Here is a 17,486-nt window from a genome sequence, read left to right as displayed (position 1 = left end):
CCAGAGAATGATGACAAATAACACGTGTAGGTATACACCATCAAATGCGAGTTACAGCAAGGAAGATGTAATCTCTGTGTCGCATGCAGCCTGAAAACACTATTGGGCCGAAACTGTTTTGAGGATACCAACGGAATTTCGTTACATAAGGAATACACACGGGCATTTGCTGTGTACTTGGGTAAATACGTGAAATAAGGGTTTTTTACGTAAGAAAATTTTCAGATTTCTCTACCAAAGGCAAAGTCATCGTTTTTTGTTTACGAATTCAAATAAATCAACTGTGTGTTTTTATTATCATAAATAATAAACCATTGTAGCTACCATAGCTACCAAAATTTTCGTAAGATATTTGCTATCACAGCTGAACCAACACTCAGAATTACCTAAATATAAAGCTTTGCAATCTTCCGTACTGAAACAAATGGCTACGTGCCTGTAGACATCATATTTTCATGTAACATGATTAAATATCAGGTTAAAAACACTGAAATAGGATCAAATTGGATCAGTAACTATACCATCCAAGCATCCGAAAAGAACTACACTGCTGGGATATTTGGTTACGATCAGACAAGGAATACCATTGATATTTTTAAACAAATGGCATATGATGGGCATCCGGCCTCCCGAATGTTTAGGTGAAGAAATTCTGCTAATATGGACAGGAGCCCAGTTCCTTCGTCCGTCACGGTCGAAGGAGCGGGCGCTGACCAATTTGCGGTTTGATTTCGTAATTAGACCGTTGGCGAGAAACATTATTCGCTCCGCATCAGTGCCCCTTTAAGGTGTGGATCAGCTTTCAGCACCAGGGTGCCCATGCATTGTCATTTATCTCTCGCCCGGGTCAGTTAGGGTGTCTTTTCATGTGAGTGAAAGTCTCAACAAACAGATCATACGAATAATTATGCATTAACATTACACCTGAGTCCCAAATATTCAGGTAAGTTTAAACACTTTACTTTTAGTTTTAGTTTACTTTCAAAGTTCTGGGACATCACCTGTAATATCATAGCCTGACCTAATATGTTACCTGTAAAACAGGAAGACATGAAATAGTCACTGTTCTGTGTATCCAGGTTACTTCAGTGTCTCCAATATCTGATATAACGAAACCACATGAACTTCAGTCAAAGTTCAGACGTTAGTCACTTTTTTAAAGGTCACATGCAACCAAAAAATCAAACATAATTAAAACACAGTTATCACTTATTTATGACATATAATATAAATTGCTGCTTGAAAAAAAACAAAAAAAAACAAACAAATGTACATAATTATAAGCGTACAGTCGCGATTCAAAAGTGCATATTTTGTACTTGGGCTTGCTTCCCTCGAAACGAAGCCCCCGGGAGACCGAACCCAGTCTTAGATGGAGCATGTGCACTCAAGTGTAACGACGGCGTCCGATTGGCCGGTTCATTTGCTGATACGCTGAGGGCTCATTATGTGTACAGAAAGATGATCTGTTTGATGGGCATTTTAGAAGTATGGCTACTCACAAGAAAGTAAGATTGTTTATAGATAACAACTTCTTTTATTGTACTTGATGTGTCGTTTCAGTATGGATTTATACACTGTTGTCAAACAAAATCTATACACTAGAAGTTGTTATCCATGAAGAATGTATAAAGAGATGTTGGGTTTTGTAAATGCATGTGCTTGTAAGAGGCGACTAACAGGATCGGGTGGTCAGGCTCGCTGACTTGGGTGACACATGTCATCGGTTCGCAATTGCGCAGATCGATGCTCCTGTTGTTGATCTCTGGATTATCTGGTCCATACTCGATTATTTACAGACCGCCGCCATGTGGCTGGAATATTGCTGAGTGCGGCGTAAAACTAAACCCACTCACTGTAAATACATTTTCTCTGAGTTTGCGTTCGATCCAATCAAAATCACGGTGAACTACTGTGTGGCTGGGGACTGCCACTCGTCCAAGTCCAAAACAGGACTTGAAACACAAGACTTAACACCAGTTTCCGTCAGATCTAGTCATCCGAGAAAAATGGATGTTTGTTTGCAACCCAAAGACAAAAACATGTCATGTGTTCTTGCGAAGTGTAAATATTTTTAACTTGACTACGTGACCTAAATCTAGCCTGAACGTCAGTCGGACATCACTGTCGGGCTAGTCGTCATGTTGAGAAGCGTTCCCTAAGAAGAAGATTTAGATTTTTCAACCTAATAGGTTGAATTGCCATTTTGATGATTTGTTTCGGTAAGTGGACAACGAAAGGTATCAGAATCTGCAAAGTTGTGTTTTACGTTGTATGTGACCTTTGAACGACAAATGATGGTCATTCGACTTTACAGGTTGAAATGTGAAAGACTTTGAACATGACCTTATAAACATACTCAATGTTGGTTAATGCCTGTTCATGACATACCCAGAACCAATTATTTCTACATTTGGAAGGTTTTATGTTTCCTGAAAATCCTTGCCGATTGGTGGAAATGTGAAATACGGTCGTTTCAGTAGTAAGAAATTAATCAGCCATACACACACAATAGCATTCCTGAACCAAACAATGGCATTCCTGAGCCAAACAATGGCATTCCTGAGCCAAACAATAGCATTCCTACAGGCTCAGCCTTAAAGAATGTAGGTTCATTCCATTATGAATGACATTCCATAGGTTCAGTGGTTACAACAAAAGAAATTCCTACAGGCTAGGTTCAGTGGTTACAACAAAAGAAATTCCTACAGGCTCAGCCTTAAAGAATGTAGGTTCATTCCATTATGAATGACATTCCATAGGTTCAGTGGTTACAACAAAAGAAATTCCTACAGGCTAGGTTCAGTGGTTACAACAAAAGAAATTCCTACAGGCTCAGCCTTAAAGAATGTAGGTTCATTCCATTATGAATGACAATCCATAGGTTCAGTGGTTACAACAAAAGAAATTCCTACAGGCTCAAAAGAAATTCCTTAAGGATCAAAAGACATTCCTTAAGGAGCATAGAGCAGGACAAAGACATTCCTTAAGGAGCGTAGGAGTAACCATAGAGGTGAAACGACATTCCTACAGCTACCACCCAGGTATATACAGGTGCGCTAACTCACATTCCATAGATACATCATTTGTCAGTACACATTCCTTCTATACAAAACCAAATTCTTATCTTAACAAATATTATCACAGAATTGTTTATAATGACATCACATATTTGCATCTATTTATTTCAATTCAAACTTGAAGCAAAATTCTCATCATTCCATATCTCTTAACCAATCAAACTGAATGTGTATTACACATAAACCAATCAGACAAACCATTCTCTACAAATCCTATCTTACACTCAAACGTTTTAGCTATTTCAAATCAGTTTTATCACCAACGTGGGGCAAGAAGGTGCTGAAGATCGTCTATCTCCTACATATATTCGTCATGACGCAGAAAAGTGTGGATGTGAAACGTGTTGCTTTTTCCTCAGAGGAGACATTTGATGATACATTTCTGAAAGTAAAGGATATTCTTGATAGTCAAGTTTATCTACATGAAGTTATGATGAGATCGAGTGAGTTGTACAAAACCATTTATATGGACATGTTGGAGAAGACCAACGCCTTAGAAGGGAAACTTCAACCAATGTCACCTGCTTTCTTGAAATGGTTGACGGATTACACTCATCTCATAGGATCTTTCTCCTCTGCTCAGGAGCAAACTTCAGAGACAGCAACAACACAGAAAACAGTTGTTGCTAAGAAAAAGAAGAGAAGCAGAAAAATGGAGGATGGTCTGTTTCAGCCCAGTGTGAAGAAACCAAAGAAACAGCAGGTTAAGAAAGCAAAGTAAGTATATATTTGTGTTACATGCGACTGTGTTCTATCTATTTAATTTGTAACATCAACAATTTTTGTTATATATTCATATCTTTTTCTTTTCTTTTTGTTGGTAGGGTAATGGACAAGAACTCAAGTCAACCATCGCTTGTTACAGAACCTATTTCACCTCCTCCAACTGAAGCTAACCTACATGTTTCCAGTGAAGTCAACTTGTTTGTGGATGAAGACACTCTTGTAGCCGACTGTCAATCTACTACCCCAAACGACTGGTGGCAGGATTACAATCGGCTTATGGAAGATATTGAGCAACAAGAGTCAAATGCAGTAGTGGATGATCCTTATGAAGAACACAAACTAACTCCTCTTCAAAAGAATTGTAGTGTATGCCGTCATAATAATATGTTGCGATATATCAGTTGCAATAGTGGACAGGTTCAGTGTCATGTATGTTGTATGGATCTGATGAACTGTATGTGTTATCATGATCCAGAGGGGATGGTGGATGACATGATATCTCAGGACTTTCATGGACATATCCTCACAGTATAAGTTGTTGCATTCCAACAGAAGACATATGACTGAGATGATGATCATTGGTTCTTATCTTATTGTGTATGATGATTGCTATGTTCAACTGATGATGTATAGAATGTTCTGTGGTGAAATAAATTCTGTTCACTTCTTTTTTAGTTGTATAAATTCTTGTTCAACACATTGCCTTGTTTCAATTCATCATGAGTTCTCGAAAGAAGAACAGTGCATTAGAAAAGTATTATTTCAACCCACAAAACCCAGGTGCTTTCTATGGTCCATCTAAACTGCGTGATGAATTGAAGAAAAACAAGCAACACAATATCAGGTTGAGGAAGGTGAAACGGTTTGTGAATGAGCAAGATGCTTACAGTTTACACAAACCAGTTAGACATAAATTTAAAAGGATGAAAGTAAGAGTTAATGCAATGAATGAAATGTTTGATGCAGATTTAGCAGATATGACAAGGTACATGAAATGGAATGATGGTGTCAGATATCTGTTGGTAGTTGTGGACATTCTTTCACGCTATGCTTTTGTCTCGCCTTTGGAGAATAAGAGACCACTTACAGTGGTGAAATCTTTCAAAAAGATACTCAAATCAAGACGACCAAAGAAAGTTCGTACTGATGCAGGATCTGAGTTTCGAGGAGAATTTGAATCATTTTTGAAAAAGGAAAACATCACCCACATCATCACACGTAATGAAAACATTAAAAGCAATTATGTGGAACGTTTCAACAGAACACTGAAATCTTTGATCACGCGTTATATGACGCATAACAACACCAAAGAATACCTTTCTATATTGCCTCAACTGGTACAGAATTACAATCACACTTTACATTCATCACTGCCTTATTTATCACCAGCACAAGTGAATAAAAGCACTGAATTGAAAGTATGGCATCACCTGTATGTCAAACCTTTGAGGAAACACCTCAAGAGTAAATCCAAGTATGTAGTGAAGAAATTCAAATATAAGGTTGGAGATATTGTTCGCATTCCATATCTGAGGAAACCATTCAGTAAAGAACTTGATTTACGCTGGACTCAAGAATTGTTCAAAATAGCTCATCGCTACAAAAGGCAAGAAATACCCTTGTACAGAATTAGAGACTTTCATGATCAACCAATTAAAGGAACATTTTATACTCAAGAACTTCAAAAAGTAAACAAAGGTGAGGACATTGAGTGGCAGGTGGAAAAAATCCTGAAACGTCAACGTAGAGGAGGTAAAACCTATGTTCTTGTGCGATGGTTAGGATGGCCAAGCACGTTTGATTCTTTTGTGGAGGAAAGTCAGTTGAAAGATTTGTGATGGAGAAATATATTTTCCTCAAGTCTTCAGATTCAAAAGAAAACTATTATAAGGACAACAGCCCCTATCATTTCCGTGTGAAACTGAATCAAAGACTGATGTTGGATGGATTTTGGGTTGTTTCATTAACAGAGTTGAATTTTGGGAAACTGACTGATGTGGACAAAATCCAAGATCCATATGTAAACATACTGTGCAACTTGTGTGATAGTTCACTGGTAGGAGATGCTCAGCTACCATTGCTGAGACGCATTGACTTGAGGTTGGGACCTAATTTCACCTTTGCAAACGAATATAATATTCATGTGGTATTGAAAGAATCACCTGTCATAGAAATTGTTATAAAACCCAGTGATGAAGTGGCCTTGTCATTCTTGAGCGAGGAGACCAGTGCAACACTTCACTTACAGCGATATCCATTTGCAAGTTAAGATGGAAGACTATCCTCTCTATGTACCTCACTATGAAAATTGGAAACATTACTTCAAGAAACTGAGCACAAGTCACCAGCAATACCACAATGGAAAATTATCAGCTAAAGTAATACCATCTCATACAGTGAAAAGAAAAGAAGAAGGACCTTCAGTTGAATTGCAAATGACATCAGAGACTCAGAGCACAGTAGAGAAAGCAGATGCCAAAGAGAGACGACGCAAGTCTTTAAAAAGAGCTGCAGGAGAACAGATCATCACTACCAAGAGGATACGTCAGACAGAGAACACTACTCCTTCTAAGACAGCTAATGTTTTAACGTGTACACCTGTTGCAGGAAACGATATTTTCAGTTAGCATAATGGCGCTCTTATCCAGCAGTAACTTTTCGGAATATCTCCCAGATTCTTACTCCCTTTTTTCGCTTCCAAGTTACACAACAACCACAGAGATGTTCTATTTCAATGATGTACGTCCATTAAGCCAAATCAATGACTCGTCACCATTGGAATTTGCTATCCCTAATCAGGGTAGTGAGTACATTGATTTGAAGAGAACAAGACTACATGTGAAACTTAAAGTGGTGCATGATGATGCTACATCATCTTCACTGGTTGAGGATGAGAAAGTTGGGCCCATCAACCTATTTTTACAATCGTTGATCTCGCAAATGTCTGTTTCCCTAGGAAATCAATTGGTATCAAGTGCAAATAATCACTATCCCTATAAAAGCATGTTCAAGACATTGTTGAATTATGGAGCAGATGCCAAGAATTCTCAGTTAACATCACAGTTGTTCTATAAAGATACTGGCAATGACAATGACGACATTGAATCAACTGATGCTGTTGCTGGTGGTAATGATGGATTGTTGAAACGTGGTGACTTCATTGCTAAAAGTCAAGAGATCACAATGGTTGGGAATTTGTTTGAAGATGTGTTCAACATGGATCGCTATTTGATTAATGGAGTAAAATTGAATGTAACCTTGTATAGAACCAATCCTCAGTTTTGTCTTATGAGTGGAGTTGCTAATGCTAAATACAAAATAAGCATTTTAGATGCAGCACTTAAAGTGTGTTATTTGAAAGTGAACCCAGCTTTAATTCTGGCTCATAACACTTTGTTTGAAGAAAAGACCAATGGGAAACCAAACAATGCACTGTATCCCTATGTGAAGACAGAAGTCAAATCAACCACTATTCCTGTGTCTACTGAATCATTTACTATTGAAAATATTTCAAATCCTGTCGCCCATCGATACACAGTTGCATTTGTTGAGAGCAGTAGTATGTCAGGTTCTTTGGTGAAGAATCCATACAACTTTCAATCGAGTATGATCAAAAAGGTTACTCTGAATGTCAATGGTGTCAGTCTCCCTGGGAGAGCATCCAATGCAGATGATGCAGATACCTATCTGAATCTATTTGATGGTGTGAATGTAAAGAGAGAAAGTAAAGGCAACTTTATCAGCAGAAAAGAATTTTTACTTGGAAGTGCCCTTTTTGTGTTTGAACTGAATGAAACTGGCACTGAACATCTCAGTCTAGTAAGACGTGGAAATGTATCGCTAGAAATTCAGTTCAATGCAGCCTTAACCAAAACACTGAGTTGCATTGTCATGACTGAAAGGACCTCGCTCATAGAAATTGACCAAGCCAGAAATGTATATGTCAAATGAACAAGATGAAGGCTACAGAATTGTTATGTGCTATTCAATGCGATCCTGTGCTTAGAAACCATGTCTTAGGAGTGTATGCTAGAGACACTTTACCTGTGCTTACATCTTCAATGTTGATGAGAGGTGTTGGGCTTATTGTTAATACTGATGTGAGAACTAAAGATGGTCGTCATTGGGTTGCTATGTATTTGAAAGGAAACAGAGCAGAACTGTTTGACAGTCTGGCTGAACCTATCAGTACAACATTTGATGACTATTTAAAGTCATATGTTCAATTCTACATATACAGTAGCATACCTTTACAATCAGTAGATTCAAATGTCTGTGGATCATATTGTCTGTATTATCTGTTGTGTGCATTTAAAGCTAACTGGACTTTTCACCACTTTTATCATCAGTTTGATGTAAAAAACTTGAATTGGAATGATATGTTTGTATCACGATATATTTGTCACTATTTTAAATATTGCACTCCTTCCTGTTTTCAATGAAATTATGTGTTATAGTTGCATGGAAAGAAAACTTTCAATAAAAAGTAGCTTAGTTTAAATCCTGTGGTTGTTCTTTGTATAAAAAAGAAGCCATGTGAGGTTTTAACTCACTAGTACAATACACAGGCAAAGTGTGCAAGTCACCATGGAAGAATGTCTGTTACCCTTTCATACACCTACTACAATTTCTGTAGCTGGAGGATCCTCTAGTGGTAAAAGTGTTTGGACTGCTCGTCTTATAAAACAAGCAGATACCATGTTTGATCCACCACCTCACTTGATTATTTACTGTTATGTTGTGTGGCAAGACATTTATTCAGAGCTTGAAAAAAGTGTTTCCAATATTAGATTTCAAGATCATTTGCCTACTGAAGAGGAACTGAAAGCTTATTCTCATGAATCAGACAAACAATGTTTACTTGTCCTGGATGATTACATGCAACAAATGTGTAAAAGTCCATTGATTTTAGATCTGTATACCACACTATCGCATCATTTAGGGATTACAGTGATCAACATTATGCAAAGTGTCTACCCCAAAGGCGAATATGCAAGAACAATGTCACTGAACACACATTACTTTGTCTTGTTGTCCAATCCACGTTCAGCACATGAATACAAGATTTTAGCATCGCAAGTATTTCCAGGTCAAGCTAAGTATTTTGCTGAATCGTTTCAAGATGCAGTAGGAGGAAAGAAATATGGTTATCTTGTCTTAGATGTGTCACCTTATGCTGATGAACAGTATGGACGTTTACGGACCAACATATTTACTGATGATGGAATGTGCACAGTCTACCTACCTCAGAAATAACTTCACTAAATATACAAATTACATGCCTGTCATACACCATTTCGTTTACAACCTCTGAACTGATCAGAGCTATGGATGTTTGTGGACACTTTAATGTGGAGTCTGATTGTGTTGGTGTGACACATAATTCTCCTGATGGAAAAAGGTTTACTGATAGACTGGGTTCATTCAAGACTTGGCCCATTCAGATGAATCAGTCACCTAAAGCCATGGCTGAAGCTGGATTTATTTACACGGGACAATCTGATAAAGTCTACTGTTTCCAATGTAGGCTGCGAGCCCATTCGTGGATACCAGAAGATGATCCTCTGATTGAACATTTCAGACTGTCTCCACATTGTGGTTATATCAACATGATAGCAGCTCCGAAACATACAACTATGAATTCATCATCATAGTTTTCTATATAACAACCAGTTCACTTTACTTCAGTCATTCTACAGTTGGCTTGCCTTCCGCAAACAAAATGTATGCAGTGAAAGAAAGGAATTGTTTGTTCAACATTATTGAAAAACACAGAAAGAATGGTACAACATTGAATGAAACAGCTTCTAGAATGTTGTTTACAGTGTCAGTGTGGGGAGACGATTATGCCGCTTTACAAATACAAGATCACTATGACTCATGGACTGAAGTCATTAAAGACTTGTTGTGGAATAACAGACTGTGTCCCAACATATTGGATGAAGATATATGGACAGATGGGGAAGTAGACTACGAATGCTTCAGTAGCGAAAACGAACGAGCAACTGCCTATAATATTTTCCGAAAGGCTATGTCTTTACAAGATTATGAAGACTCAAAACATAGTACCTCCGTGTCTGTTGGGGGTGAAGATTTGTTGGAAAGTTGGCAAAGAGATCCTCCTCATGATTGTAGTCAGTGTGAAATGTCAATGAAGAAGATGACAATGAACAAGAAGATGTCTAGATAAATAACAATAACTAAAGATGTATGTCTTCATTTGAAAGTGGAACAGCTACCCTACAGCTTCAACATGAGTGGACTGATAAAACATCATGTTAGTTTCTTAACCGTGTTAGCAGAAGCTAATCCTGCTCAGAGAAAAGCTATGCTGACTCATGCTTCTTCAGAACAATTCCTATCAATTCTTACTCTTGTGCATAATATTCTCATGGGTAACATAGAGGTGACACAAAAAGATAAAACGTGGTTGTCTCGTCGCAAGAAGGTCATTCGCCTGTTAGCCAACAAGGGTGTCAGCAGACACAGAAAACGTGAACTCCTCATCTTACACCATTCAATTCTACCTATTTGCATAAGGAGCTATCTATCCTACCTCACCACTCTACAACATGACCAAACCAATGGTTGTTTTGACAAGAGAAAATTACCAGAGACTGGTGTCAAAACAAGAACAAGAGAAAGCGAATCCGACAGTGAATCCGACAGTGAATCTGACAGTGAAACCTCCAGTGAGTCCAGTGACAGTGAGTGATGGTAGTGAAGAGCATGACTCATCTCTACAGCCAGATCTTAATGTGATGTTACGAGTTCCAGATCAACTCATTCAAGGCATTTCATCTTCAAATTCTGTTGGCAAGCTGATGTCAATGTGGTTCTTTTTGAAAAACAATATTACAGCTGGAAACATTGGATTAACAGAAAATTTGCAACTGGTGTTGGAGAGTGGAAAAGTGTTGTATGGTACCAACATTGTGGACTTAATTCGGTTCATGATCCTGTCTCCTAAGAGGAAACATACACCACCAGGATATAATAAGTTTCATAAACTGTTAAAGCGCTTGCATGCACCAAAACAACTGTTGAAAAGAAGAACAAAACACAAAAGTCAGTCAAAGATTTTATATATCAAAGGAAAACCAGTTAATGGTGTGCCTGGAGCAACAAAGCTGAGAGCATTAGAGGTTCTGTAGTGTTCATGCTTTTTTCAATAAACACATAAATGACATTTTTATTCTTCTCGTTGTCTTTGCTCAGTGACTCATAGAGCAATTAGCACATCATCGTGCACATAAACACACACAGTGGATGAATAACACCTTCAGTCATTGTGGTGTGTCCTATGACACGTGCACACACGTGGCTTTTTCTCATATTTCTTCTTATGCACTTGTATTCTCACAGGACAGGTGCCAGTATGAACCATGAATCTATGGTAGGTGTATTTCAGCTTGGTATTGCAATAGACACACGTAAACAGTCCTGAACTGTCTTCCCCATCAGCATCCACAGGTAGATAGCCGTGACAGGTAGTGCAGATATATGATGGTTGTTCCATCTGTGAATGAAAAAAAGAACAGACATGGAAACTGCAATCTCAAACTAAAAAGTTGATGTTCAAGTCTATAATTAGGAACATAATTTTAAAGAAGTGGAAACACAAAGTGGAACATACCTGAGGTTGATTTCCTTGACTATGATTTCATCTACTGCTTTCCTAATGGTTCAGTAAGCAATTATTCTGGTGAATAACCATAAGGAACACTGCAAATACCATCTTCTAAAATAAAACGTTTGTTGTCTATGGCTGTCAATGCTACTTTGGTATGATGTTCCGTGTACAGAGTGTTATTATGTGACCTAATGAGATTAAAGGAACATGAGACAGGTTTCCCATCAAACAGACAGTCTCTAAACATTTCGTGTCTGAGAAATGTTTTGATGACAGATTTCTTTATACCTTTGGCTGTTTTTTTCTCCATGAGTTCTTTGTCTTTTTGCATTAAGAAAGAGTACATCTTACTTTTCAAACCACAAAATTCTAAAATAATGTTTCCACCTGCTTCATCCTTCATCTTCCCAGTGACTTTGCGATTGTGATCAGAATACAATCCTTTTGGATCTTCTGGTGCATAATTGGATGTGTCAAATAAGTCCAAGTTTCGCTTCATAAACACATAGGGGTCCAGGAGAGGTTCATGTGGAGGGGCATGGACTTGCATGAACAGACTGTCAGTATCTGTCATGAGCAAATCCAAATGTTCATGTCCATATTGATTTTGCATAACGTCATAGTAAAATGAATAGATTTCATATTTGGCCAAGTCCAGAATGGTAAACCCAACAGTAATAGGCTGATCTAATCGAACAGACACCTTTTCCATTTCTACTGCCACCACATCCTCTGAATAAATTTTGAAGTTTTTGAAGTTGGATTTTGCACTCAGTTTTTGAAGTTTTGCTTGTTGGGTGACCAGCTGCACTGTTTTGTGTTTGCGTTTATTCATGCAGAAACGTCCAAACACACAGTTGTTCATCAGTTTGTAACGATCTTTGTCACAATCGTCCTTTGCATTTTTGCGATTTCTCAAGTTGAGCTCCACATAGGGCTTTAACCATGGGTCTTGGGTAAATTTGAGAACTCTGTGTATTTGCTTTAACACTAAACCATGCTTTAGATACAACTGTAAGGTTTTGAAATGAACCACATAATTGGAACGGTCTTTCAAGGTACAAAACAGTTTTCTACCAGATGATTTTGTAGGAAGTTTATCCATGTCTTTGTGGAGGAAATGAGCCAGCAATTCTTTGTGTTTCTCTGAAAACTCCCCAAAAGAGATATCATCATGAGTTGGAGCCATAGGGAAAGCTGCATGAGATTTGTGTAAGTGAGGAGGATACATCAAATCCACTTCCAAGATATAACCTGTATCACCCTGAGTATCTACATTGTACCAGTCTATCTTACTGAACTCTGTGGATGGGATGAATTGATAGTTTCCAATGGGGAGAGGTTGTAACATGACAGTGGCATACAATGAATTCACATCAAAGTAGAGAAGGGTGGAAGTGTCTTTCTCTGGGTCAGATTGTTCCATATGGTCATTGTTGGCTTCAGCATATTTCTTACCAATGACTGACACTCCACCACGAATAGAATTTTCAATGAAATTGTAGGTGTCAACCTCTGTGAATAGATCCAATTTTGCTCCCGTGATTTTCATAGCTGCGTCCAAACAGAAACCAGGCATGGAATAGTAATGGCAAATGTCTAGCCCATAATCATTCAAGCAACCTGTTCGAAAAGTCTCAATGATATCTGTGAGCAGTAATACATCTGTTTTGACATACAGTCTCGTGAAATCACTGATGGTTTGGCACTGGAATGTTTCCCATAATTGTTGTGTATATGCATAATCTGCATCGCTGATACTTTGTTCACTGAGTGAACTGTAAAAGCTCTCTTTGGGAGGCAAAGATGTCTCCTCTAAAGTGTTCCAGGATTGCATATATTCATAGGGAAAGTTTAGTTTTCTTGTGAGATGATGAGCCTTGCCTCCAAAATGTTCATTCAAATACACAAATGTATCCTCTCCTTTCTTCAGCTGATTTTGAGTTAGAGCCTCTAATGAACTCTGTAAAAATTTGTAAGAATCCAAAAAGACTAAATGTTTGTCAACCGTGAAGGACAGAAATTGCTCAGTGGTATGGGGTATGACAGTGATCTCACGATCACCAAATTTTTGAGCCACCTCTAGCAACAGATGAGCATCATAATGTTCCAAATTGTGAAACATGACAACCACCTTCTTCCTTAACTGAAAATTTAGATTGCATTTATTATGCAAAACCTGACGAAATTTCCCTGACAAATGGTCATGGTCTAACACCCTATCAGATCCCAGCAGCTCTCCACACAATCCACAATGGGTTGTGCTAGCTATAAGACGTTGATCTTGTTCAGTGAGCTGGATAGGTTTAACAGAATCAAACAGATTCATAATTTCATCATATTCTTTCAAAATGTTTTCAATGAAATGTTCTGCAGCATTTTGACCTACATAAGTTTGAATAGGTTTAGAATATTGTTCATCAGTACACACCACCTTGTAGGCATAAGCACAGGGTACATGCCGATTCAGACGAGACGTATTTCCCTGTTCAGGCACTAATAAACTTTCAAAGTCAGCTACAATCAGAAACTTCGCTCTTTCAGTTTTGCTTTGTGATCTTAAACCAAACTGGTACACTGCTTCTTCAGGTTTAGGTAAATCAACCCTCTGTGCCTTTGTGTAACAGTACGTTTTGTGAGCTTCCAACCTTGTCTTGGATGAAAATGACCATAAACATTTTCTACAAACAAAGCACATGTTTTTTTCACCTTTTCTGTATCTGACTAAGCCATTCAGTCTAGTGATCAGACAGTAATGCATGTTTGGGCTCTTGTCAATCTCCATGGCTTCCTCATGGTCTTCTAATCCTAACACCCCTACAAAATCATCGGGTTCACTTTCTTCTGACAGTAGTAACAAATCCACCTGTCTGTTTTTTTCTACATCCAGAACCTCACTGATGAACATTGGGTATAAGGTACCATCTTCAAAACCATACACATTGATGGACAACTGATTCACTTGTTCAAACCGAGGAATTTGTTTCAAGGACATAGGGAAAGTGAACCCTTCTAAATTCAGTTGATTCAAATAGGGAAGGTAATGACTTTGTCTTTCTTTGTTGACTTTAGATGGGAACAATTTGGCAAGAATGGATAAGGGAAAACATAAATTATTATCCTCATTTTTAACATTGGTAATGCAGTAAGTATGCTTTGCCAGTGCTGGTGGTAATGGGATGTAAGTGCCTCCACTAAATGGAGCAAACTTGACCACAGTGAGTTTCAAAAGCACAATGGCGGACACATTTAAACCAGAATGAACCCCTTCATAATCATCTAAAGTTTGAAGCATTTTGTTCATAGCTTCCAAATACTGCTCAATCAGATCGCTCCCTACTGTAGCTGTCTGCATTTCACTTCTAAAATAGGCTTCATGATAATTTGATGCACCATCATCACTTGGTTTTTCCATTTTAATGTGTAAACACAAACCCCATTTCACAGATTTTTTCTCATGTATTTCTGATTCTAGCGATGAAATGATATTGCCCTGTTCAGTGACTAGAAATTCTAATGCATCAGTTGCACCCCTACCTTTGAAGTCATATTCCCTAACATCACCCTGTAAAGCTTCAGTAGAACATGGCTTTGAATGATCTTTGGGTTGACTAGGATGGTGGGAGGAAGCGGGAGGAGCAGTGGAAACAGGAGGTGAATCAGGGGGTGCTACAGACACTGTTGCTGGCTTAGACTTTTTCTTAGCCCTTCCTTTACCATGTCCTATCATATCATGACCTGATTGACTTTTGTGCATACGCAAAGCCTTTGAGGTGGGAAAGGATTGATCACAGGTTGGACAGGTATGAGCAGAAACATTATTTGAACATGAACCTACACAGGGATGGTTTTGATAATCAGTTTCATTTGAAAACTGCTTAAAGCAGTGTGGACATTGACGACCATAGACAACTCTCTGTTTACAGGTTTTGACATGTTGATTCAAATTATCTTTCCGATTAAAAGCCTTTTGACAAAATTGACATATAAATAAAGAACCTGTTCTACCACAATTCTGAAGATGACGTACTAAACTGGATTTATGTCTAAAGCGGACATTGCAATGACTACAAACGTACACTGGGCATGTGGTATGGTTTGACATTATGAGGTTATTCACCAAGAATAGTATGCATAACAGCTCAGAACCTGTGTAAAAGAAAAAATAGCATATGTAGCCAACACCCTATATACTACTATAGTGAAGTAGCGTACAGTGCAATCTAGTGTTTATGGTTGTCTCATTGTTAGACAGACGAAGGTCTAGTGTCATTGAACCCAAACTTTGTTAACTAGGTATATGTAAAATATTTCAGGTGAAACAAAATAACACTCTTTCTTATCACTATTACCAGTAATGTCACATACTCTCTTTCAATGAACACATCCTTACCTTACTGTTGTCAAATCGTCAACACAAATACCACTAAGGTCGGTTTGTCTTCTTCAAGTGTAGAGACAAGTCAGTCTTCAAGCGTGATGGGGAGATGATGTGGTGTGATGAGAAAGGACAAAGTTCGAACCTTTTTATACCTTTGCTTACATAAGTCCACCACGTGGTTTCGTGAGGATACCGTGAGAAAGGTACACACCATAGAATACGTTTCTTGAATCAAATTCTAAAGTTCAAGATGACTAGGTAAAACTGATTGTCACTGACGAACTACTTCGTGATGATGAATTCAATGGATAACCTAGTTTCATATGTTCCATGTGCAAGATCTGAATAGATGTCATGACGAAACTAGCTCACACCCATCACGTGAGGATGAGTTAGTAAAATTGGATAATAACACAATTTGTAAACTCATGTCGAGTCATAAAAGAGGGTTGTGTTTTCTCAGATTATATAAACCTTTTGATGAATGGCACTGTCATGTGATACCTTATAGAAAATCATGAGTTTTCAGATTTATTTCTGTAATATCACGTGGATTAGTTTCAGGTTATATAAAACATGAGTTTGCAAGTTTTCAAAGCTTCCAGAAAGATTTCGAACATCACATGATAAAAAATCTTGAGCATTAATAGAACCACTCACCACTTACAAGCACAACGTCTCTCTGGTTGTTGATCAAGTCTTCTTGCATGATGTCTACTACTGCTGCTGAAGCCGTCTATCAGTTTGCTGACAAACACTATCTAAGTATCAACTACTTCAATGGGGTAGTGTATGTGCATCTGTCCAACTGGAATTCGCAAGGTATGAAAAAGACCATCTCAATGACATCAGAGGTGTTCAAAGCATTCCTCGGCTCTTCTAAGGAGTACACGGCCACACTTGATGATTACGAGACAATCCCAAGACAGCTCCTCACCTGCTTCTCTAGCAGTGTCCCACTGCATGCTACAATTCCAATGACTGGACATGGACGGGCAACGTCACCCACTCCCATGAACAAACCGGGTACCATTATGACACCACCACCGCCATATTCAGAACCAAGCCGTGTAAGCAGACCAACGCCCTATTCGCGTGGCGAGTCTTTATTCAGCAACATGGGAACTGTTGAAGATGAACGCTGTGTGTACTTCTATTCGAGAAACAGTCCTTTCAGTCAACACTATCTTGTAAAGATGGAAGTGGATGGGAAAACCTTTAACTGTTCTGAGCAGTACTATATGTATTGCAAAGCTTTGACATTTGGAGATACATTTATTTCTGAATGTATTTTGAATTCATCATCTCCATCTGAACAGAAACAGTTAGGTAAACGCGTGAAGAACTTTAATCCCACCGTCTGGCATACGATAAGTCCACAAGTGGTGGAAAGAGCCAATTATGCCAAATTCACTCAGTCTGAAGAACTTAAGTCTCTGTTGCTAAACACATACCCTAAGGTGTTAGTAGAGGCATCCCCATACGACAGAATATGGGGAGTTGGACTCTCCCTATCAGATACTAGGATTAGGAATGAATTAAGCTGGCGTGGTCACAATCTGCTGGGAAAGATCTTAATGGGTGTGAGGCAGCGTATTTCCAGTGATTATAATTAAATATATAGACTGAAGTACATAGATGGCAAATTCACATTTCTCCGTATTAC

At 38.3% G+C, this 17,486-nt stretch overlaps 1 protein-coding gene across 1 annotated transcript; it reads right to left on the bottom strand.

The window, feature by feature from the left end:
- Nucleotides 1-10,874: 10,874 nt before the first annotated feature.
- On the bottom strand, nt 10,875-15,920 carry LOC137265694 (uncharacterized). The gene is made up of 3 exons (XM_067801124.1): nt 15,833-15,920; nt 11,443-15,588; nt 10,875-11,325 (listed from the first exon to the last, which is right to left on the bottom strand). The coding sequence occupies exon 2, from the start codon at nt 15,542-15,544 to the stop codon at nt 11,504-11,506; it is 4,041 nt and encodes a 1,346-aa protein (XP_067657225.1). The 5' UTR covers nt 15,545-15,588; nt 15,833-15,920; the 3' UTR covers nt 10,875-11,325; nt 11,443-11,503.
- Nucleotides 15,921-17,486: the final 1,566 nt, after the last annotated feature.

The sequence above is a fragment of the Haliotis asinina genome, chromosome 15, assembly GCF_037392515.1.
Source record: "Haliotis asinina isolate JCU_RB_2024 chromosome 15, JCU_Hal_asi_v2, whole genome shotgun sequence".
NCBI classification, from domain to species: domain Eukaryota; kingdom Metazoa; phylum Mollusca; class Gastropoda; order Lepetellida; family Haliotidae; genus Haliotis; species Haliotis asinina.
The sequence above is the reverse complement of the archived record's forward strand: the minus strand, read 5'-3'. Positions and strand labels throughout refer to the sequence as shown.